The sequence below is a fragment of the Oreochromis aureus genome, linkage group 12 (assembly GCF_013358895.1).
Source record: "Oreochromis aureus strain Israel breed Guangdong linkage group 12, ZZ_aureus, whole genome shotgun sequence".
NCBI classification, from domain to species: domain Eukaryota; kingdom Metazoa; phylum Chordata; class Actinopteri; order Cichliformes; family Cichlidae; genus Oreochromis; species Oreochromis aureus.
This window is the reverse complement of record NC_052953.1, coordinates 24,939,806-24,964,625: the sequence shown is the minus strand read 5'-3', so window position 1 is coordinate 24,964,625 and position 24,820 is coordinate 24,939,806. Positions and strand designations below refer to the sequence as shown.

The 24,820-nt window shown below is 40.9% G+C and overlaps 1 protein-coding gene across 8 annotated transcripts; it reads left to right on the top strand.

Moving 5' to 3' along the window:
• Positions 1–24,333, top strand: LOC116310250 (AP2-associated protein kinase 1-like). Of its 8 annotated transcripts, none has more exons than XM_031727005.2 (20): positions 1–825; positions 4,149–4,267; positions 4,789–4,897; positions 5,429–5,571; positions 5,754–5,875; positions 5,980–6,061; positions 6,170–6,302; positions 6,417–6,520; positions 6,835–6,914; positions 7,011–7,174; positions 7,764–7,933; positions 12,060–12,287; positions 13,353–13,540; positions 13,823–14,016; positions 14,107–14,175; positions 16,129–16,233; positions 16,461–16,562; positions 17,036–17,194; positions 17,583–17,672; positions 18,218–21,910. In XM_031727005.2, exons 1-20 carry the CDS (start codon positions 666–668, stop codon positions 18,310–18,312), a joined length of 2,616 nt encoding a protein of 871 aa, XP_031582865.1. In that variant the 5' UTR covers positions 1–665; the 3' UTR covers positions 18,313–21,910. The 8 variants fall into 8 exon arrangements, with proteins under 8 accessions (XP_031582865.1, XP_039476286.1, XP_039476288.1 ...); XM_039620352.1 differs by having other exon boundaries at positions 6–825; positions 21,768–24,333; XM_039620354.1 differs by lacking the exon at positions 16,129–16,233 and having other exon boundaries at positions 6–825; positions 21,768–24,333.
• Positions 24,334–24,820: the final 487 nt, after the last annotated feature.

Genomic DNA, 24,820 nt, shown 5'->3' with positions numbered 1-24,820 from the left:
AGGAGCAGTCCAGCAGGATTCAGGGGAGATGGGTAGGACTTCTGCCATTAGCGTGTACTAGTAGCTGTGTTAGCTCTGTCATTAAGTTAACCTAGTTGACTAGGCTTATTCTAACCTGCAGCACGAACACAAACAGTAAAGAGCTGACATTTTCTCACCGATACAGAGGTATAAGGCAGCAAGTGGACTAACATTTCGCTCGGGAGAATATCGACCGAGATGTGTAACGACCTGGACTTGATATCAGGAATCTACCTGGCTGCTAGTCTGTTGACTGACAGCTGGCACCTGGCTGCTTAGCTAGCTGACTAGCTAGCTAGGTGAGCTGACGGGGGTTTTCGGGCTCATAGTCCAGCTCATAGTCTAGCTAGTACTGATTTTGGTATAGAGTGGAAAGCGGCTTCTCTGCATTATTTGACTCCGCCTGCTGTTCAAACCATGAGTTAGCTGAACAGCATCAGGCAGCAGTGTTCGGGATATTTTAAGGTCCAGCTAGTTTCTCTAGCTTTTAGCTTGAAGCCAGCTAGCAGCATTCATTCAGCTGCTGAAGCGTTAACGCCAGCACCTCAGCGAGTAGCAGGGACTGACTCTATCCAACTACTGTCGTTGTCGCGACATTAATACATTTTTGGACCCGGTCCTGCTTTGGGCAGTGTCAAGGGAAAATGAAGAAATTTTTTGATTCCCGTCGGGAGTTTGGGGGCTCCGGGCCTGGTCCTGGAGCCGGTGGAGGAGGCGCTGGTTCCGGCGGCGGTGGCAGCTTCATCGGACGAGTCTTCAGCATCGGACGATATCAAGTAACCGTGGAGGAAACAATCGCTGAAGGTGAACTACGTGGCGTTCCCTAATGTGGATTACTACAACCACTTTAATTGTGATTTGGACGGCTTCACCTAAACGATTGGGCCTGTTTTTGTTTTGTTTTTGGCCCAGCCAGAGTAATGTTACTAACACAATGATCAGCTATCATGTTTGCTATACATTACTGAGTGGAAATGGCATTGGTTACTGAGTATTTACTGGTAAGGGTTTAGAGGTTACACATTGAGGCAGTCCTCTTCATGCCTGTTTGCTGCCAGGTTGCCCAAACCTGGCTTTTCTGTTTATTATTAATAATAACAATAATAATATTAACAGGCAGATTAGGAGGAAGACAGACTGGGCTGAAGTTTTAAGATAGAGGATGTAAAGAGGATGGCTATACATCTGTCAGTGTGTATTCTCCTTGCATTACTACACTCTTTACCCGAAGGCTGGGAGGAACATGGCAAAACTGGATTTCCTGCTGTGCTGTAAGGGGCCAACGCCATGCTGAGTCACCTGTATTGATATTTACAGAGGGACTGGCAGATGTCGACTGCACAAGTTAAAATTAACTGGAAGTTGTTGGTTAGGATGTGTTGGCACATAGCATGCGACCTTACAGCAAGCTGAAACTCAGACATAACTTCACACCAACTTTTCCAAGTGAAAATATTCTCGCGTGTTCATTTGTTAATCCAAATCTTTAACTTAGTGGTGAGGACTGATTGCACCTTTTTAAGGTCATTTCTACCAGAACAGGTTAAATGGACATTGTGAAAGAGGTAAACCGTTTTCCTGTGGTCATTTGTCTTTGCAATGAGAGTCTGACGTGCTCTGTTAGCTAAGAGGGCCTGTTACTAAATAATAGATGAAAAAAGTCTGATTAATTTATCAGTACTATAGATGGGAACCATGTGTTTGGCCACACACTGGCTTTATGAATGAGTTCCACAGCAAACTTCAGACCCGCCCTGTACTGAGATGTTAGGGAATTTCTTTGTTTCTGTGGGCTCAGTTCAGTTCTGGAAACACTTTGGCCTTGCTGCAGATAGTGACTTTAGAAAAGCACAATTCAGACGTGTTACTCTTAGGCCTACTAAATGGCATCATCATAATTATATGTACAGCTTCCTCAAGATGCAAGGTTTGATGTTTTTTATTTTTTTTCACTACATTTTGATCTGGTAGTAGAGCTGCTCTATGTAATTTGAGTACAGCTACTGGCAATACACCTGTTTATTCAGATGCTTTTCATTGAAGTCTGGGCTTGCAGTCACTGTTATCTGGCTGCGTCATGTAGTTAATTATTTTTTCCTCCTCTTACTCCAACTCCCTTTGTCACTCTTGAACTTTGTGGCAACACACTTTACCCTGTCCTGACTAAAGCAGTGAGGGCGGCGCACTGTGCTGCTTTTGTAGCTTAAGGTTTGGAGGTGGATGCTTTGAACAGTGTTAGTTATTTATTTATTTATTTTTTAGCTGTGGGTCTTGGGCATTTATTACTGACTTATCTCTGGATTTCCTGACACACAGTTCTCTCCCTTTACTGTCAGCAGGAAGTGTTGTTTTGTATCGATGTATAGAGTTACTGCTGGTAACATTAGTGCTCCCAGATCCTGCTGTCATTAATGTGCGAGTCATTCCCTTTTTCTAGTCCATAATTATACTATATAATTATACCATAATTATTATTATTATTTTCTAAAAGAGGGGAAAAAACTTTTGTAAGTCAGATTAGATAGTTTATGCCACCTTCTCTTGAGACGATCTCTGGTTTTTCTCCCTGTCACTGGAGTGTCGTGTATATGTTTGTAAACAGCATCGTAGTTGTGAGGGCATGTGCTCTGTCCTAGTCCAAAGCCTAGATGCTTATTATGCAAGTTCCATTACACTGACAGATTGTAACTGAGCACTACAAGCATTGGTGACACTTTTCATTGCAGAGCCCAAAGGTTTATTTTTGTGTGTGTTTACTACTGTGTTATAATCATTTTACGTCAAGAAGCAGTGGCTATTTGTAGCTGTACTTGTTTAGTAACCCCGTCTCCTGAGACAGTAGACCACTGCTAAATGTTGCTTAAGACGGCTGCTAATCCTTCTAATTTCTAACAGGCCTCTCAGATTAGACTGTGCAAGACAGCAGTGGATCAGATGCCTCTGCTATGCTGGGCTATACACACACGTGCCTGCCTAGCCTCTGCTCTTTATTCTGATTCAATACAGGCCTCAGCTCTTAATTAAACTTCATATCTCATCCAAGAAATTGCTTCTCATGTCATAACACTAATTACTGAGCAAAGTGTTCTGCCAGCTCCTTTTTCTTAGATGCAGCCACTGGAGAATTTAGCACTTCATTGTGAAACTTCAAGTCATTTAATTTATGTTGACAACAGTAAAATTACTAAGTGTTATCATCCATGCTAACCCACACAGGATGGAGGATGGAGCCCACATGATTTCATATTTAGTGTGGTTTCCTGTTAAAAAATTGTGCTGTACTTTATGAATGTCTTTAACAATGCAGCTTGTAGTGAGTAATGCTGATAGTAGATGTAAAATTGTCTCTAGCTTAGTGATTCCAGAAGGAAGAGTCAGCTTGGTGTATGGCATCAAAAAGTGTGAAAAATAATAATAATAATAATGATAAGAAGAAGATATTTGAATCTAAAATATCTAGATATCTGCTAACAGATACTCAGTTTGTGCTTTATTTATTAGTGCAGTATGATTCCTGGTGGTTTTAGTTGCTATGGCTGTCACTGTCATCAGTGTGACTAAACGTGGGATGATATATTCTCTCACTTCCTATGTCGTGTCAGTTTTGTCTTCTTGCATCTTTTTGGCACAACTGCTTACTCACACAGTTTTGTTTCAAGGTCTTGTGACCATTGTGCCAGCCAGCTAACTCACCCCACAGTGTTTATGCTAAACCCGGGCCATGAAATAGGGTTGAATTATACCCTGCTGCAGGGCTGTTTGACACCAGTGCTTTAAACTGGATAAAACAATTCGTTGCACATGTTTGATAGATTTCATTTTTATTGTGACTTTATCAGACTCCTTGTAGTTTAGGTTATGATTATTTGATCTTTTTTCCTCAGTAAAAATCAAGTCACTGTCAACAGATGGTCACTGTCCTGAGAAATAAACTCGAACCAGACTGAACAGGGCAGTATGCTTAGCACTATTGCCTCATAGAAAGAACGCCCTGGGTTTGAGCACCAATGCAGTGCCACTTATAATTGCACTGTATATGGTGGCAAAAAATGGAAGAGACATAACTTTGGTGGTTTTTCTACTTCTGCATTTCAATTTGTCCATTCTCCCTGTTCTTCTCTTTGCAGGAGGTTTTGCCATAGTCTTTTTGGTGAGGACTCATCAAGGTGCACGATGTGCACTAAAAAGAATGTATGTCAACAACGAACACGATTTGAAGATCTGCAAACTTGAAATACAAATTATGGTGAGTGTGATTGCCCCAAAGCTGACTGGAGCAAATTCAGTAATTTGCATTACTGTTAATCTGCTCAGCAACAAAAAAAAATCTATCTAGTGTTATGTAATTTGATACAGAAAATGCAAATATGATCAACCCCGAATGCCCGAAATTTTAAAAAAAAGTTATTCAAAAACACTATTTGACCTGTGTCAAGTGGTGATAACAAAGCAGCACTCAGGATTGTAATTAGTTCCATTTTAGAACATGAAGTTCTGTTTAAAATGTTGCCTTGTAAGCTCAGTTGCATGTCCGTTTCTGTAAGTGAAACAAACCAGTTCCTGTAGCCACTCCCTGGTGACATGCCTATCAGATGATTTTATCATCATTGCTTCAAGTCCTTTGGCAGTTAAAATTAAACTGAGAATTTACAAACATTTATGTATTTTTTGATCTACCAAATAAAATTTCTTAGGACTGCATGATATTTGAAAATTGCATCTCTTGTTGTTCATCATTCCTGTTTCTCTCTCTGTTTGTTTACACAGCGGGACCTGGTGGGTAACAAAAACATAGTCGGCTTCCTGGACTCCAGCATAGCTGCAGTCGGAGCTGGTGATGTGTGGGAAGTCCTGATCTTAATGGACTTCTGTCGAGGTAAATCGCCCAACCCCCTCCCCATGCCTTTCTATCTCTGAATTCAAAGCTCCATTACCCTCGGCTCTTACAGCATCCTTTCTTTCTTTTTTTTCCAAAGGCAAATGTTCAGCTGATAGCTGTCGTGGTCAATAGAACTTGTGTTTTACTCGGTGCTCAACTTAGCTGTGTCATTTGTAGAAAGATAAAATGTTAACATGCCTGTGAAGTTGTGAGCATCGTTAGGGTTTTTAAATTGTTTAGTGTAGAAAATGTATTCATTTTGTTATGCTATAAACAACAATGTTAATATGTTTTAAAGCAGTACATTCATGATGCCCGCTTTACTTTTTTTCTTTTATGTAAAAGCTGACCGCTTTGAAGTGTCATGTGAATGATAAAGATTAATGTATTTTTTTTATCATTTATTTTAGATGTGTTGGTATCAGAGTAAACTTACATTCGAGCCTTAAATATTACCTAGAAATTTTAAATAATAACATAAAAAATAGGAATTTATGTATTTTTATTGACTAAATTTTTTTCATGTAGGTGGCCAGGTGGTGAACCTGATGAACCAGCGGCTACAGACGGGCTTCACTGAAGCTGAGGTGTTACAGATCTTTTGTGACACGTGCGAGGCAGTCGCTCGTCTACATCAGTGCAAGACTCCAATCATCCATCGAGATCTCAAGGCAAGCCTAATACATTTTCTGTATGTGAATACTACTAACAGCACAGATCTAGCTAATGAATGGTCACACTAGTAATTTGGAAGTTTGTTTGTTTGTTTGTTTGTTTGTTTGTTTGTTTGTTTTTTGCGTTTGTTTCACTGTACATCGCATCTCACAAGTCTCATCTTGTCTTCCACACATAGGTGGAAAATATTCTTCTTCACGACCGTGGACACTATGTGCTCTGTGACTTTGGAAGTGCCACCAACCGCTTCCAAAATCCTCAGACAGAAGGGGTGGCAGTTTTGGAGGATGAAATCAAAAAGTTAGTGTTGGAGGTTTTTTTCCTCTTGATATACCATCTACCCTTTTTTCTCCCTATATTTCAGAAGCTCATGGGTCTTTTCTCATACATTACTGCTACTGCAGGTACACTACGCTGTCATACCGTGCTCCAGAGATGGTCAACCTCTATGGGGGAAATGTCATCACAACAAAAGCAGACATTTGGGTGAGGCTAACTTTTTGTTTCACTTTAACATTTAGAATTATTATCTACCTACCATGACGTCATACAGAGTATATGTTTTTATACATGTTAATTTCCTTGTCTGCACAGGCCTTGGGTTGTCTTCTCTATAAGCTGTGCTACTTCACCCTTCCATTCGGCGAGAGCCAAGTGGCTATCTGTGATGGCAGTTTCACCATCCCAGACAACTCCCGCTACTCACATGAAATGCACTGTCTTATTAGTAAGTACTCTCTTTGCTTAGATCATGCGTCCGTTCTGCTTTCTGAATGCGTGTAGTCTGTAGGTGCAGTTACATTTAAATGGAAATTAACTCAGAAAAATTTTTGTGTCTCAGGATACATGCTGGAACCTGATCCTGAAAAGAGGCCAGACATTTACCAAGTATCCTACTTTGCCTTTAAACTGGCTCGACGAGAGTGTCCCGTCCCAAATCTACATGTGAGTCATCATGGCGAGAGCAATAGTGGGAGTAGTAGATGAAAATATCTGTGTGCTCAGCAGTTACCAGGTCATCACGTAGATTTTCTTTATGTTACTACAAATCTTTGATTTTACATCTCGTGTGCTGGGGTTTGAATTTCCGCTTGGCTTTCCAGAGAAATAGCAATCTAGGACACAGTGATATTAGTATAGATTTTGTCACTTGGCTCTTAGTAATAACAAAGCACAAAACAATGCCACATTTATGGAAAATACTAATCAAAAATTTGAAAAGATTTGATCATTTTTTATAAATCTTTTCTCTGCTGCAGAATTCACCTATTCCTGCAAAACTTCCTGAGCCTATCAAAGCGAGTGAAGCAGTGGCCAAAAAGAGTCAAAACAAAGCCAGGTGAGTGACAAGCAAAGCGTGTGTGTTATTTTTATTAATATTATTGTCATAAGAAACTTTGCTTTACTCTTCAGAGTTTTGTTCTTCTTCCATCAGGCTCACAGACCCAGTTCCTACCACGGAAACCTCAATTGCACCTCGACAGCGGCCCAAAGCTGGACAGGCTCAGCCCCAGCCCATATCAGGCATTCTTCCCATCCAGCCAGCACTCACCCCACGCAAGAGGCCTGGTGTGGCTACTGGGGCACCCCAGGCTATAGGTACAAGGAGCTGTTTAAATGATGATTCTCTCTATATGTCAGGGTTAAAACCGTTGCGATCAAAGCTTGGATTTATGATGACTGTTACCCTGCTAATGACACTATTTATGTTGAATTACTTTTGGTTCATGAATCCCTCAAGAATTTTACCATAAAATCTGTTTAGATGCTGTGTTCCTATTGGTTTAGTCTGCTCTTTAAAGGCTTTTAGTTTTTATTTGAACTCCCTTCTGGTCCACTTGCAGAGACAGAATAGATGGTGGCATGATTCACCCTCACATTTATTTATGTGTTGTTTGAATTCAATCTTTTGATTGGTATTGGTCCAATTAGTTTTTGCACCTTAGCCATAAAAGGATGATGGGGTGTTGTCATCACCCCACTGTGAGGCTGGGTGGCATATATACCGAAGTTTGTGAATAACTTGAGAACGAGGTGATTTAAGATTTTCTCACTCACTTGCACAACAAGGTTTGTAAGCATGACAGCTGGTTCATGTAAGAATCTGCACAAAAATAATCTGTGTCATATTTGATGATCAAGAAGACTTTTATAATCTTCTCATATATCTTATTCACTTCCCTTTCAGGTGTCGGTATCGGCGTTCCTCCTCCAGCTGCAGCTGCTGTCCAACCTGCTCAACAGGCTCCGTCTGCTAACATGCAGCCGCAGGCTACATCTCAGCATCAGCAGCTGCTTATGAAGCAGCAGCAGCAGCAGCAAGCCTCTGCCTTCTTAAGTCCACAGAGCACTCAGCAGGTAGGAAGACTGTTAGAGCAAGACTGGAAATGGTGATTAGCTGCACTGTGTGCTGTTTCATGGATGGCATTAAATAATGCTGTGCACGCGTGGTGAGACATTTTATTGCCTTTGTTTTCAAAGAATTTACAGCATCAGGGGGTTTTCATTAAATGCATATTCACTGTGCAAGCAATAAGAAGAAGAGTGTGATACCACACAAAGGGTTTGGGGCTGATGATGAGACAGACTTAAAAATACAAACTTCATGTGTGGGCTGTCTGTGTTTTTATTGATGAACTATTTTGATTTCTGTAGATGTTAGGTATATTGTTTTTTAGCTGAGCTGCCCTGTTTGTTGTTAAAAAATAATTTTAGGAGCTATGTTTAGTTTCAGTGAAGCTACAATTCAACATGATTATGTTCATCACTGGTGTGTGTTTCAAGCCGAAGCTACACATTTACGCTGCTCCCAGTCTTAAAGTGGTAATCTCAAAGGTTTCAGGCCTGGTTTGATTTGGTTTCTTAGCAATTAGACTGTGTTCAGTGTGCGAGAGTGGTGTTTATCCATATAGTTAATAGGAGCCTCACATACTTCCTAAATTAATTATTATTACAGGGCTCGCAAAATCGCTAGCCCGACGTCCCGACGCTAGCGATTTTTCCAGTCGGGCTACCAAAATCTACCTCAGCCCTGCCCGTCGGGCTATCATAGGAATGGAAAATATATGTCAATGCTTTTGCATTCTTTCGAAAATGTAGCTGAGTAATTATGTCATTGGCATCGATGAGCCACTGCCAATATGTGACATATTGAAATCGCGTTTGAATTTGTGCTTGTTTTTTGCTTTCACTTTCACTTTGCGATCGCGCGAACGGTGTGTAGAGAGCGGCAGCACTGATTGGTGAGTGACGATTAATTGCGCACCAATTCCTCTGACATCGTCTTGTCACTCATTAGCTTAGGTACTATTCAAACGTGACAAGTGAAATCTCCCACAGCAAGCTTAAACATGTGAGAGGTCGATTGTGCAGAGAATCGCTGACCGTTATGTAAGTAAGTGTGTAAAAGCAGCAGGATTTACGCCGGTATTTTAGTTCTGCTGAGCCAAATAAGACAGGTCAGGGTGAAGAAGGGGCAGCCAAATAAAAGCCTACCACAAAACGGAAAAGTTATGACAAATCAGACTATGAGGCAAAAAGAAAGCTCACCTTTTTTTGGTTTCATGGACAAAAGAATTTCTGTGGCTGGAATATGAGGAGCTAAATAACATGATGTTCTGCCAGGTGTGTTGTGAGTTTCATTTCATTTGAGTCGACAAGCGCCTTTGTAACTAGGACCAGTAATTTTAAGAAAGACCCCATCAGAACCCATGAGAAATGCAAGAAATGCATTATTGCTCAGTCTGCAATATCTTTCCCAGAACAAACAGCAATTGCAAAAAACATACTAAAAATAAACCAAGCACAAGCAGAAGTCCTGAAAAATCTTTAAAAAGCGTACTATGTTGCAAAGAGTGAACTACCATTGTCAAAATTTAGCAGTCTTTGCAAACTTCAAAAAGCAAATGGCCTCGATCTTGGTTCCACTCACCCCTTACCCTTGACTTCAGTGGAAATTTCAGATTCAGGATCTGACACAGACTGATTCATGTTCTACACAGTTCTTACAAGTTCATAGAAATTTCTGTTTAATTAGAAACAAGTATTTGAGTTGATGACTGTGATTTTTATACAGTTGTTGTGATTTGTATTTTAACAACTTTCTGATTAATTTTTGTTTCCGTTACAATATTATACTTTAATGTATAATGTTGTAACGGAAACAAAACATTAAAAAATTGCTCTCTTTTTTATTCGGGCTACTTAAATTTATTTTGGGCTACCAAAAACTGAAGAGTGCCTGCCCGAAGGGCTACCAGAGATTTTGAAATTTTGTGAGCCTTGATATTATTAAATATCATTTATAGGTTTGTCCTATACAAATGCTTTATTTGCTGTATATTTTGTAACTTATAAAAAGCAGAAATATAATCTAATGCCTCATCCTGTAGATGAACTCCACTTCTAGTTTCTTACACTGCAACTGGCAATGGTGGTTCTTGTTCTGCTCTGTAGGATTTGTGAGCTTGGCGTAGTGCAACATGAAACACTTCTCCACCTGCTGCACATTCTGGTTAAGCAGCCTTTACATGTTGCAATGGATCTCCAGAGCTGGAGGAGGACTGTTGTCACAATCTGTAGTCCAATATGTACAAGCTGGCATCAGTCAAGATCCTATCTTGAAAAGTAGCTGAGTGATATTAAGGAATCCTGCAGTAGTGTGTCTTATGTTACAGACTGGAAGAACCAGGGCCAGCAGCAATTGAACTTGCCAAATAAAACACTTATGGATGCCATCTTTTCCTTAGATGAATAAAGAAATAAAATTGAAAAAAGACCTTATTAAATATGATTTGTGTGGGGGGAAACACTGACTTTTATTTAGTGGTGGTATGAGCAAGTGCAGTTTAATACTGCAGATCAGAGACATCTGGATGCAGCTGAATAAACTGATGTCGATTTAAATCGGATGACAGGCAGTACATGTAATTTTCATTCACTCTGTGATTTGATACTCAGCACCGCACCCCAGTGAAAGGGTTGGAGGAAGTTACCTGGCTGAGAGGCAGGAAATGTGCTGTTTGCAGCTCTCCATTTAACCAGCTCACTGTAGCTTCCTTTTCAATTCGTTCTTGTAAGACTTTTAACTAGATCTGCTGTCAACACATTTTCAGTGTTATGACGGTGTCTCTACTTTTGCCTGACTAGATCACCATAGTAACTGATCCTGAACACACAACCTATTCCTGCCCAGATTATCTGCAGAGTTTTGGTTTCATTTTGGTCTGAATTTTGGTCAAACTTCAAGTTTCAAAACCCTAGCGTGCAGTTGGAAATAAACAGCATTTATACAGGGTGTATTGAAAAGAATTGTCCGATTTTAAAGTGGTTTAATTCCCCAAACATTCTCCGGTAATAGTGGAAATACGTATTATTAGAAATAGGAGATTCGTGTCACATGGTTGCTGGTCATTAGCATAACAGCAGCGGCGAGTTTGAGTATTGTGGAGACATGCTGTGTGTCCGGAGGGGGACACATTGAGAACTTATTAACATTGTCTTGTTTGTAAAACTTTATATTCACCCATGTACTTTTTAAATTTACCACAAACTTCTATGTCCATTATTTCTATTACTATCACTTTAAAATCATGGCTTTTTGAATTCAGATGATTCTTTTTGACGCACCTCACTTTATTTTAGTGCTTGGAGAGCTTGCAACTAGCTTGAATTTGCAAGACTGATGATTTTCTGCCATCACTGCTCGCTTGTCTTATTTGCAGCAATAGGAGGTGTATTTTATTGTTACATTTTTAAAATTATTTTTCTAGATCTCTGCTACCTGTTCCTCTGATAATGTTTCTGATCAGAGTAGGTGGAGCTAAATCAGTTTTGTGTGGAGGAAGTATCAAATGACATGTCAGCTGCCCTCTTGGCACCTGAAGCAAGCCTAGGTTAACAAAGAAAGTTAATAACCACCACCATCATCATGCCTGTTGTCTCAGACTGGATTGTTAGGTTTCATCAAGCCAGCTAACAGAAAAAAAAAAATCTTGGCTATGCTGAACTTTTTTTCTTAGTACACGCCTGTTGACGTGTTTCGTTGACACATTCTTGAGGAATGATGGTGTGAACTGCTAAGCTCACAGAAAAACTTGTTGATTTTATAGTGCAAAATTAATTATTTACTTATTAGGAATCTTTCCTCAGAAAACTGTTAAATTTCGGTTCTGTTACCTCATTTATAAATAAATGTCAATTCAACAGACATTTGTTCAAACAAACCCTTTGAGATTCCCACTTTAACATTAGCTGCAACGAATATTTCCATATTTTTATAGGTTTGTTGTAGGTTTTTACATTGATTTCTTTTTCCTCTCTCTCTGTCCCAAATCTTCTGTACATTCATGTTGTTTGCTGGTGAAGCAGAGCAGAAAAAATTAATCTGGTTTAGTTTTGCAATAAATAACAAAAACAATTTCAGTTGGGCCACAGTTTATTACTAAACCTTGCTCACGGTCAGCTGTGTGGTGTTCCTGTGTAGCATCACCTGGTACAGAACCTCTACCACCACCAACTTCAGCAACAACAAACATCATCACAAGCATCCAGTTTGCTGCAGTATAAACCTAAACCTGTTCCTCAAGTTGCTACCCTGCAGCATCAACACCAACAGCAGCAGCATTTAGTCCTTGAAACTGCAGCTGCCCATCTCACACCCATCCCCGAGTCCGAAATTGTTGGTCCTGCAGCTCGTGGTCCAGAGTTTGTGGTAACGTCCTACTCCTGCTGCTGTCTGCTACTCTTTGGGTCGGGGCTGATTATTGGCTCGTCTCTAACGAATCACATCCAGACTTTTGCTCACTTTTTCCTCTTCTCGGTGGCAAAATATTTGAAAAGTCTCATTCCATTTTTATTGAATGTATAATGTATAGGATTTTCACCAGTTTCTGTCAGACTGTTTCATGTTTTCCTCTCCTGTAAATGTTTCCTGTTGTCATAGAGTTGTAGTTTGGAGCAATCTTTAATCTCTTTGAATCAATTTTCTTTTCCAGTTGCTCTTACTTGTTCTAATGTTTGTATCTGATTCGTTTATTTCTTTGTTATACTCAACTGTGCAAAAGTCTTCAGACAGTTTTTTCTTTATGTTTTGCTTCCAACCAGCCAGACTTTCGTGTAATTTTTAAGTGGTCCTGAGCAATAGTTCTCCAGGCTTTGTGACGGTCTTTTAAAGTTTTTCTTTGGACTTTGGCCTTTTTCACTAATTTTTAGACCAGTACTTGTATCTGACTATTTCAGAGGAATACTGACCTTTGAATAGTTCAAACATAGAAAAGGCAGCTAACTCAAGGGATGAACCAGTGTTGTGTCTACACTTAACAGACAACTTGGCTTTTATGAACAGAACCAATTTTAAATTGTATCTTTATGCACTTTGTTACAACAGCCTGTTGCAAAAACATACCATTTGTTTTTGAGCTGAGTCTCTAAAAAATGAAGAGCTTTGATTGTCCTTCAAGAAATTGGAGAAATATTTCTGAAGACCAGAAATTACAAGAAAGCTTGCCTAGCAAAGTTCAGGCTGTGTTGAAGAATAAAGGTGGTCAAACCAAATATTGACTTTCAAGCTGTTTAGAATTGTACAAACTCTGTTTGTGCTTCTATATAATTTTTTCCATGTATGTTTGCATGTGTTTCAATAGACCACAGGAACTTTTACTATTTTTCTAGAAAAATATAAAGAAAAGACTCCAGACTTTTGCACAGTACAATAGAGAAAAGGTTTTAGTGACTAACACATTTTCACCCCTCTGCATGATTTTTTTTCTCATTGCAGACAACTGGCAGAGGGATCCACAAAGTTGGCTCCCTGACACCACCCTCCTCGCCAAAGACGGCCACCAAGAGTGGCCACAGACGTATCCTTAGCGATGTCACCCACAGTGCCGTGTTTGGGGTCCCCGTTAGCAAGTCGACCCAGCTACTTCAGGCAGCCGCAGCTGAAGCCAGCCTCAACAAGTCCAAGTGAGCAAAATGAACTCCCCTCAGCGATCTGAGGATGAACTGTTCTTTCATGACATTGAGTGAAGCTGGACGTGTAATAGACAGCCCATTCATATGACAGCACCCAGAAAGAGGACAATTAACTCTTTTAGATCCCCGAGAATCTCTCACTTCAGTCTTTAAATAACCGTTCATTCATTCTCCTTACTACCGCATACATCAGGAGGCCAGTGTGCATTGACACCCTTTGTGTAGTTTCACTGTGTGCTCCTACTGTCTTTTATATTTATCTTTGTACTGCAGATCAGCAAGCACTACTCCTTCTGGGTCCCCCTGCTCGTCCCAACAGAGTGTATACCATCCAGGTGAAGTGGACGCCTCCTCAGCACTTACCGTCCCCAACACTCAGCCCGCCTGGAATCCTTTTGGTGACGATAACTTCTCTAAGCTAACAGCAGAGGAGCTGCTTAACAAAGACTTTGCAAAGCTAGCTGAGAGTAAGTTCAGTTTGTTCATGCACAGTATTAGTGAATCATTCCATGATCTAAAATCTGTTTGTTTTTTCTCCTCCTTTGGCTTGTGCACAGCTGCTGCAGCTGGAGAGAAAGCCGCAGGATCCAATGAAAATCTCATTCCCAGCCTCAATGCCTTTCCAGGTAAGGCTTTGTTTAGCTTTTCTCAGTATGCCTTTCTTGCATATTATTAGAGAAACTGGAATCATTATGTTGAAGTTGTGTAGGTTATAGCTGCCCTAGATGTTGCTGTCTGAATTTTTAGAGCCATCATCAGTCCACTGTGCAGTATTGATCTATAGCCATCACCTCACAAGTGTAGCGTCAGCACTGTTGTCTCTCAGACCCTTTTAACTGCCTCTCACTCTGTAATATTGTGGTCACACCAGGACGCACAACGAGGCATCCCTTTGATTCTCCTGGACTCTTAGCAAATATACCTCATGAGTGACTTTGTATTTGCTCAGGTAGTTTCTTGGCTCTCACACCATCCACAGGTTAGCTTCCAAGTGCCAGTTTTTGTGGTTTGGATTAGTACACAGTTCTATCTTGTTGACTTAGCGAGCAGCCTCACAGTGGCTTCTTGTCAGCCTTCATGAATAGACAGTGTTGCTACAGCTAGATCGCATCTCATTTGCAGGTCTGTGCTTTCTCCTTCTCTGTTGCCTGGTAACGCGAAGGACAAATTCTCCTTTGTTAATTGGATTGCTTTACTACTGGTGGAGCCTGCTTACCAGTGCTGCTAAGAACAGGAGAAAGCGCACTCTCCTGTTGAAATGACGGTCCAGCTTTTTATCTTCTTCTCTGTTTAGCCTTGAGTGCTTCTGGAAGTGTATGCTTCATGCCTCTTTACCCTTTTTTTTGTTGTTGTTGTTTACATACTGTTTAAGGCCTGAACTGAGAGGATAAAAACGTTACATAATAAGGGTGTGGGTAATCTTCTCTGCCCAGCCTAAGCTATCTCTTTGACTCTTTGGATCCCTTACTGAGATAGAATGCACACAAGCAAACACACTCTGACTTCTGCTAAACAAGCGCAACGTTCCATCTGAGATAACGTAAAAACAGCCTTGTGGCGAGAGTGCAACAGCGTGTAAAATAGACTGTATGTAGCATTTTAAAACGACATATTTTCACTGTTCCCTGTGAAAAATCAAATGTTTGACATTTAGGATTTGTGAAAAGCTTTTCATCAGCGTTGGCGTCTTTCCTATAGCGAAGGGGTCAGAAGGTCACATCTGCTGTGCCATTTTCTGAGCCAACACATTCCTTGTCTTAGATGGCCCCCCCAACCCTTTCTTTGCCCCATAGCAGTTCCCTGTGAGTATAAAGCTGCAGTGAAAAATTAGTTACTGCATGAAATACACTTATCCTATAATAGAAATACACTTCATGCATGCAGCACACTTACTACTTAATAAAATCAGATCTTATTTGTGAGTTTTGGTAACAACAGCATAACAACATCAACTGTGGGTTTTGTTTTGCATGCACTGCTCCAAAAATGAGCTGAAAATGTTGTGGAAAATAAAAAGGAAGGTGTTTTTGAAGGTGTGAAAGAGCATGAGAAATGTTTTCTGCATTAAAAATCTGCTGCCATAATTTAACTTTTTTTGGCAACTGAATGCTATTGAGGAAGGAACTATAACCCAGTGATGTCAAACTCATTTTACATTGTGTGCCACATACAGCTCACATTTATGCTGTCCTTCATATCTTCCAGAGGCATACAGTTGATCGGAGTCTTTGCTTGGCCTTTTCTGGCCCCAGGGCCTTATGTTTGACAACCCTGATATAAACTAACAAATGTATTTTTACTATATTGATGTGAAAGTACCTCAAAATTTACATGATATCCTTGATTCTTTTTACTTTTTTTATTACTGTCTGCTGGATGTATTTTGTTTCTAAAAATGCTGAACATGAGGGCAGATAGATGCATTTGTCCATGTTGATTTTTGCCATCATGCACCATCACAAAAGTGTAGTTTCTCTGCTTCTCTATCCTTTCTATGGAAAATCCTCTCTCATTGCCCTTTTCTCTGTTGCCATCTGTCCCTTTCTCCTCTCCCTCTTCTTTCTCTGGCTCACTCACAGAGAAGCTGATTGAGGGACAGAAGTCCCCTGATACTTCTCTTCTGCTCCCTGACCTCTTAACCCTGACTGACTCCTTCAATACTGCTGCAGAGAGCACCACAAATGGTACCAGCTATGTTTTTGTCCCATGCTTTGCCCCCCAAAATTCCTCTTTTGTTCTGCATGTGTCTTCCTTCCTCCTGCTTTTCTCTCACATCCTTAGGAAGTCAGGCATATCATCTGGGAAAGGAGCAAAGACGATGTTCATCAATTTTTTTTCTTTCTCTGTACACTACTAATAGCTAATAACTACTAATAACTCTGTATTACTGTTTTATATTGTGTTTATGTAGCAATGGCAGAGGTGTGTGTGGACTCACTGATTCCTGGTTTGGAGGCTCCCCAGCCCCAGAGACATTTGGGCCAACCAGAGCTCATTCCTGCCAGTGTGCCAGGTTAGCATCCTGGACCTCAGAATAGCACTATTTCCGATCACTTTTTTACCCAAGGTTAACTAAGTCCAGGTTCGGTGAGAATCTTAAGCTGTTTTTATTTATTTTATCAACACAAACATTTGCTGGCGTCCCAGATCACAATCATTTTGGGCTGTAACTAGAACAGTTGCTTTAGGATAGTTCAGTTATATGGACCATTTTAAGTGGTGTATTCACTGAGATCTGCTTGCATTTTTCTGTGACCCAGTTTGCCATGTTTATCTTGAAAATTGCTATAGAAATAAAAACTGTGCTCAATCGTTGAAAAAGAGCCACTTTTTTTATTGTTTGTTATTAAATGAAGCTAACATACCTTTTGGACTCTTTATGCTTGCACATATAAGCTATTATACTAATACAATGCATCTTATTCTGCTCCTTGCACTAACAGTCTTACTTTCTCATACCCTTTCTTTCTTTGGCCGCTGTCTCAGATTCTCTCACTGGGGAGGATTCTCTGCTGGGTTGTGATCTGTTATCTCATACCTGTCATGGAAACCCATCTGTTTCTGTTCTCCCTTCTTCTTGCTCCTCTGCTCCTCCTGGCGCTGGATCCTGCCTGGAGGAGCTGCCAGCTGGTCAGACTGCTTCTGGTAAGACCTTTTACTTTCCGTGTACGTGTGTGTGTTGGGGGGGCAGGGTTTCGGGGTTTCAGTGTTTGTGGGGACACAATTGCAGACCCCTGATCAACCACACAATAGAAAGGCCTGTTCAAACAGTAAAAAGCAAAAGTGGAAATTGAATTGGACACTAAATGACAGCCTCGCCAGACCCTTGACTCATTTGTAGAAGATGCTAAAAGCCATGTAAAATTGAATGGCTTTTAAACACTTTGACTGCCCTGGCTGCTTCCGTTTATAATCTACTCGCATCCTCCTTTTTTTCCCTTCTCCTCCTTTTTTAATTTCGTGCTCTTTTCGTTGGCCGAGTTAACCTCTTCCCGCTTCCATCGTTACTTCACTTCCTCTTCCTTCACCACAGACTCTGCTTTCCTCATGTCGTGTGGGGAGAAGGGCAATGACGACGAGTTTGATCCTATTCCAGTGCTCATCTCCAAAAACTCAAATCAAGGTAAGGCTAACCTAATTCTGAGATGAGCACTCACACCTGCTGAAACCCAGACTGTGAGCCACAAAGATGAATGAGCTAGCCCCTGCCCCTCCCTCCCAGTTTAGTTACCGTTAGCTTGTTCCTGGGATTTCTGATGTGAGAAGTCTTGTATGGGTGGCTTTTTTTCTTATCTCATCAAACTCTTACATCAGTCATCTTTTAACTCCCAGTGCTTCGCCATCTTGCAGGTGTTTTGGCTCTTTTTAGTTTATCTTGAAAGTCTCCCTATGTTAGTATGGCTTTCCCTAAATCCCCCCCTCCCCCTGTAATGATGCAGCTATATGAAAGTTATCTCAGCTCACTCTCTGCTTGTTTCTCTTTCTACCCCCCTATTCATGCATCTCTCTGCTCTGCCATCCCCTCATCCTGGTCATCTCCCCACTTTTTAATTTCTCCATGCAATCCCTGTTAAAATGACTTATTCTTTTGCTTGTCTTTCACACTCTCCCTCGGCTCCTCCATGCCCATCCTTGTCTCTATCTCTCTTTCTTTCTGGCACGTTCCAGGTGGTCACTCGCGCAGCAACAGTGGCAGTTCAGAGTCCAGCATCCCCAACTTGGCTCGTTCCCTTCTGCTGGTGGATCAGCTCATCGACCTCTAGAGGGGGTGGGAGAGGTCGAAGGGGCAGTGTGCAATCCTAACAAAGGGATACGGGGAGGGTTGGGGGGGTAGAGATGGGCACGCAGAGACACTTAATGTAGCACCTTATGAACCGAGAGGAGCCAGTATTCTCTTTATGTGCCTCCTTGGCCTCAACTCCATCTCTAGTTGCCTGATAGCTGGTTTCATATGTCTCTGCTAGCCGCTGACATTCCCACACTGGTAAAAATCTTTTCATTAATGCCTGAGCATATCGTCCGCTTCTGTCTTGGCTACACCATGGTCTTCCTCATGCTTTCCTCTTACTCGCATTAACATCCTTCAGAGTGCACGCCCATGGTCGACCATCATTGAATGCACATGTTAAGCATGGTTATATGTGTCAGGGGTCTGACTAAAGACTGAGGACTGTAAAATGCTGTAGATAATTTGATGCACTTTCCTATGAGAGCTTTGAACTACTGACCAAACAAAGATGCGACCTGGAGCTGTGCTTCTGTGCTGATTGAACCAGTTTACTTATAAAAGAAGAAGTGTCAGTTTTGGATAGGTTTTAAAGATTTCTCACACTGTTGGCATGCCCATAGTCATGGAAAGTCAAATCTGTTCAAGCAATTATGTGCCATGATTCCTTTATAGATCAATTTGTCTAAACCAGCTATTCCCAAAGTCAAGAGTACTGCGGCCCACTTAAAAACCAGAAAATCCCATGGGGCCCACCCAGTCTTAAATCTTCACTCTAATCAAAACACAAGAGAGGGTGGTGTGTTTCCTTGACATTTCTATTTAAAAAAAGCATAAACACCACAGGCTGTTTGCTATAAATTGCTAATGCTGCCCAGTCATATGCAAAGTGTCATGGCCACTTTGTATGTGTCCCACCTGCCACCGGGACTCACACTTCAAAACAAGAGCGGTAAATTTAGATCAGAGTGATGAAAAACTTCACAAACTCACCACCTCTAATCACCAGTGTTAATTCACTTTTATATAAATAAATACATTTAAATATGTACATACTTGTGCATAATTTCAAACTGAATTTCTGTTATTACTGCAGGCACCTGTAGTGCCATTGTGGCCCACAGTTTGGGAATCACTGGTGTAAACGGACTGAGTGGCTTCACAGGCTTGAGCATACCTGTATACTGTCCCCTCTTTCTGGATGTTAAGCAGCGTGTCTTATATTCTAATGCTACACCTGTGAATCTGTCAGTTGTAATCGTTTCCTGAAACTGGTGAGGTCAGTGTTAATACGACTGGTGAGTTCGGCTCCATTGCCACAGCACAGCTTCCCACCATTGTCAGCATTATCTACAACACCACTAATGTCAGCTCACCCTCATACCTGTGACCCATCGTTGAGGTAAGCACAGGAGAAGTAAAAGGGAATGAAGGTATTTGACCTGTTCCGATGCCAAAGCTGAACAAGACTCTATAATCATGCTGTTTTTCCTCTGTGTTGGTCCGCTCTCAGGGTCAGTATAAATGAGCAGATTTTTAGCAGAATACCACCGTCACAGAGAGGGAAGTGCAACGTAAATGTCATTGTTGTTTTGTGTAGGTATTATGTTAATGAAGGAACTTTACATGAAAATACTCTTCCTTCCTTTCCCACTGACATCCTCTCAATCTTCTCTGGCCAATCCTTTGTTACCATATACCATAAAGTCAGTTGTTACAGTCTTTCCAGATGAAAGAGAAATGTAAATGTACATAAAGTAACACTTTTTTTTTGCACTTGTCAGCATTGGTAAAGGTAGATTTTAGTGTGTAACATTTTATCATGTTATGATTAAAAGTGACTATTATTGATAGTGCTTTAGAAAGAATGTATGAATTGAGGACCATTATAAAATATGTAAAAATTGTATAAGGATGTATAGATAAAACATATTTGTGTATGAGGCTTTATTGAAGAGTGCAAAACTGTCAACTCTGTCCTTCTGTCTTCTCTCAGTTCTTGTCAAACATTTATCTAGTGCTCACGGTTTAGTCACCAAACATACATGAAACTAAGTGCTTTTGAATCGCTTGACTGGATAGTATGTGTTGCTCTCCATTGCAGTTGTTAGGTTATACATTAGTACTGGTACATGTAAGTTACTGTATATGCCTGAATAGATTTTATTTAACAGAGCTAATGATGGAACTGACTTCCTGATAACACTGGGATACCTTTCACCTCTGTCTCCTGTAGTTCATTAAATAATCATAAGAAAGGCTTGTGTGTCAGCTGTGTGAGTTGTATTACATTCGATCCCAACCACTTTAAATGTCTACATCCCATTTTCTTTCCATTTAATAATGCTGCTCATATTTTTGCAATCCGCTATAATGCTGCATCCTGCAGCACTCTGCCACTGGTTGCAGACTTTTACGTGTGTTGCTTTGCTCTTTGGGTTGAAATGCAAACAGTGTTAATGAAGTATCACTGATGGAGATCATCAGACTCGGCGTTCCCTTAGCCATAAAAGGCTAATGGGGTATTGTTGTCATGAATCCCGTTCATATCACCCAGTGTAATGTTCATAAATAGAGTGGTTGTTGTGATCAGACCAGTTTTCAGAAACCTAAAAACTTGATTCCTCCTCACACTTTTTCGAATTTGCCTTCCTAAATTGTGTGTCTGTTCATGAGGTAATATCTCAAGTTGACTTTACAGACTATGAGCTGTATTGTGAGAGATGAGAAGCTGTTATTCTACACACTTAAATGAGCCGTCACACTGTGTGATATTTTTGTCAGCTCCAAACTGTGTCATATTCACACTTAAGTCATACAGAAAGGGCGTGGACGGTTTAAAACAGACAAGTGAGGAGGCAAACCTCGCCCTAGAAGTAAAACAAAACAACAAGAGCCAAAAAAAGCTGGTCTTTTCCTTTAATTGCTTCAACTAACCTTTCCCCCTGAGCTGCAAGTTAACAGCTGCTGTCAACACCGCTGAGGTAAGACTGATCTGTCTTCTGTGCAATCTGTCTGTCCCTAACTATTTTTCACTTTTGCTGTGAAGGCTCTCTCCCCTTGTTTCCACAGATCTCTCTCATGCTCCCTCCTCCTCAACTCACTCAGTTTTAACCTAAAGCAAAACTGCTGCTGCTGTTTTCCTGTAACACTAGGTGTTGCTAGGTTGAGTTGAGAATACTGCAGCTGTACTCCTGCTCATTTGTGGAAACAAGGTTAATGTGGTGACGTAAAACTGGTAGTGATGTGACTGTGACTTGGTCAGAGTAGAATTGTTGTAGTGTTATAATGGTTCCTCATTGTTTAGTCATCCTCGAAAATCAGTGACTTAGATTTTAGAGTCCATTGGTTATGCAGTATATGTGACGAGACCGATCTGGTAGATAAATGGACAGCTGAACCACAGATGGCAAAGTTTCTTCTCATTTGTATTCTAACATTTTTGTTTACCTCCAATTTGTTTTCCCCCTCTATCTTTGCTTGCTTGAACAGATCTCCAAGGGGAGAGTAATGGCTACTCTGTGCTTGAGGAGGGACAAGAGACTGAAGCTGTAGGAGCAGATTCTCCACAGAATGAGGGCTGTGTGCACTCCAGCGATGAAGACGAAGAAAAAGAAGCACACAAGGACGAGCAAGAGGACGGTGAAGGCATTGAGAGTCACATAGCCCCCCATGACTGCAGCGGTTCTAGACCTCTGCTGCAGGACTCTGAGGATGAAGAAGACCAAGGGCCTCAGTTAGCTCTCCATCCATCTCTGCACTCCGGCACAGCAGCAGCAGCACAACCAGCTGCAACCTTCGATCAACCTGCTCCAAATACCTTTGCCCAGAATCACTTCCAGCATGTACAGGAGGCAGCAAAGGAGACGGAGGGCACTGCAGATATCTTCTCCAAAGCCCCCTTTCGGATTGCGCAAGAAGACACAAGTGACGTATTCGCCAACGCTCCATTTCCACGCGGTCCCCTCGCGGCTCAGCAGCAGCAGCAGCTCGACGTTTTCTCACAGGCTCCCTTCGGAAAAAGAAATCAGCCCAAAGGAGCACAGCCGAAGACCTCGTACCCCCACGCAGCTGGAGCTCACGCTGTAACCTCTGATCAAGGAGTCTTAGGACAGGTTGCCCAGCAACCTTTCCGTCCTCAAGCTCTGGCCAAATATTCCCGACACTTTGAAGGACCTGTGCCCCAGCAGCCGGCAGAAGCTCACAAAGCGGTGTCTAACGCGAGCAAGCAGGCTGCTGTAGCATCTGTCCCCGCTGAACCTCTGCACTCGTGGACCTCAGACGTGAGCGCCGTAGACCCATTTGTCTCTGCACCCTTTCACCTCAAGGCACCACAAGAAAAGCCCTGAACGCACACTCACAGGTCAGGGCAGGGGGAATCGGCGCCCACCAAAATATGCAAAGTGTAAAAGGCGTACTGCATGCTGTCACCAGCGCTGCAGCGGGACTGCAGGCCTGCATGGATCATTCTTAACCAACTCAAATAGCGCAAGGTCATCTTTACTCTGAGTAAACTGACATCAGTCCCACATTCACACTGATTTTTTTTTTTTTCCTCTGCCTTTCACGTTTTCCCTCTTGTTCACATTTACACAATGACTACATTATGGTCAAGCATTTGATTGTTTTCTCGCCTACCTCAGTTTTTTTTTCAGTGTGCGTCTGTGTGTGTCAGCGCTGAACTATCACACACAGTGAGGGAGGTCATAGACTGTCTGCAGCCGTTGCGGTTAAATTTCCTGGACAGTTTGAGCTTAATTGCGAAACTATGATCTGAAAATGCCTCATTCCTTTATTTTAGTAGTCAGCTTGAATGACATGACCGTAACTTCATAGAAGCTTGAAAGACGGGACGACACAGCCTAGGAATATTTCATTAAACTAGAAATGTGCAAATGCCTTACAGTTAAACATTTACAGTTAATTTTTGTCTTTTATGCTTGGAAGTTCATAAAGGAGATGCTGGATGCTGATGCAAAGTGTAAATTTAACGTGTGCGTTACGTTTGCGGTCACAATCATGTCATACAAAAACAGTTTATTCCACATCATGTACGAACTTTAAGTAAATGTTAGTCATATAACATTTATTATGGCAATTCTTATGTTGTATAAATGAAGACGATTCCCGTTTGTTTGTCCTTACTGTACAATATGACATCTCCAAAGCCTTAACACCCTTGCTGCACCTCAGAACCACATCAGAACATCAGCAGCATTCATCACGTTTGCCTTTGTGCCCTCCTTAAATGAAAATAAAGACACTGCTGCATTCACATAATCTTACTGTACTCGTGTTCAGCACCAAATACCTGTGTACAATCATGTACAACTTCCTCTTGCTGTCTGCTGTACACGCACGCACAAGATTGTCATCGAGCACAGGAATGCATCTTTGTTGTTGACTTCTGTATCCTAACTGTGACACATTTATGAACAACTGAAGTGAAAACTTTTGACTGCAACTTCAACAAAAAATAAAGAAAAAAAATCACAACTATCTACAGCACTTATGCTTCGCAGTTCAAGTCAGGGTAAATGTAGTGTTGTCCAAGTGAAGTCTTATATGGTGTCTGATTGATGACATTCATGTTGGATTTGTTTCCGTTGCCATTCAGACGTATTTAATTGTCTTTGTTCTTTATAAAATCATGGAAGACCTATTTGGTTCCCAAAAGGGATCCAGCCTTTCTCAACCCAAAGCTTAAATTATGTTTTTCTCTTTTGCAATGTAAAATCTTTTATTTCAAAGTGTTCGGTTTTTTGATATAAATGTTCACTTTTCTCACCCCAGTTGTAAACAAGACGATTGCACATAATCACTGACAGAGAGTCAGGGTTCTTGAAGAATGTGTTTTGTTTGTAACACAGCTGTAAGTTTGTTTTTGTTTATTTTGTTTGTTTGGGGGGGGGGGGGGTTGACCGCTGTTGTGTAAGAAACATTTGGAGTAACAGTTGATAACACTGTTGGACAGGAAAGCACTCAAAATACTTCTTATGCTGCACAGCCTACCTTTGGAAACTGTCATGAGTAACTATTAAATGAATGTAAATCAAAATTGTGTGCATGTGTTTTTGTTTTTTAAATGATCGTCAAAACATTCAGTTCTTTATCAAGTTGATTCACCACATGTTAAGTGTTATCTTTTATACCTCTTACATTTAATATATCTAATGCTAGGTTATTAATAATATACCTCAGGTATAATGAAACATTACACTGACCAACACAATAAGGAAGGCTAATGGGTTTTGTTATACAATGAGGGCTTTACAAAGATGACTCATTCCATACAAAAAAATCAAGCAAATCCTACATAAATAATAATGATCACATCTCGCCTCATAAAGATCAACTTTTTTTTTTTTGTTTTTGTTTTTTTTTATCTATTAAATTAATTATGCTGTCTTTAACAATGGTACCCTGGGTGTTCTCATATTTGCCTACAATTTTTGCTCTTCTGGATGTGGTTCATAAGAAGGGAGAACTGTTTGTTTATTTATATTTATATTTATACTATTGGTTTATTTATTTTACCAAATGAA

Bases quoted from the DNA above. Each gene is read 5' to 3' on its own strand.
- LOC116310250 (XM_039620352.1), top strand. From the start codon at position 666: ATGAAGAAATTTTTTGATTCCCGTCGGGAGTTTGGGGGCTCCGGGCCT. The intron at 4,268-4,788 runs GTGAGTGTGATT...TTGTTTACACAG, and splicing joins AACTTGAAATACAAATTATG to CGGGACCTGGTGGGTAACAA. The intron at 6,303-6,416 runs GTAAGTACTCTC...TTTGTGTCTCAG, and splicing joins TGAAATGCACTGTCTTATTA to GATACATGCTGGAACCTGAT.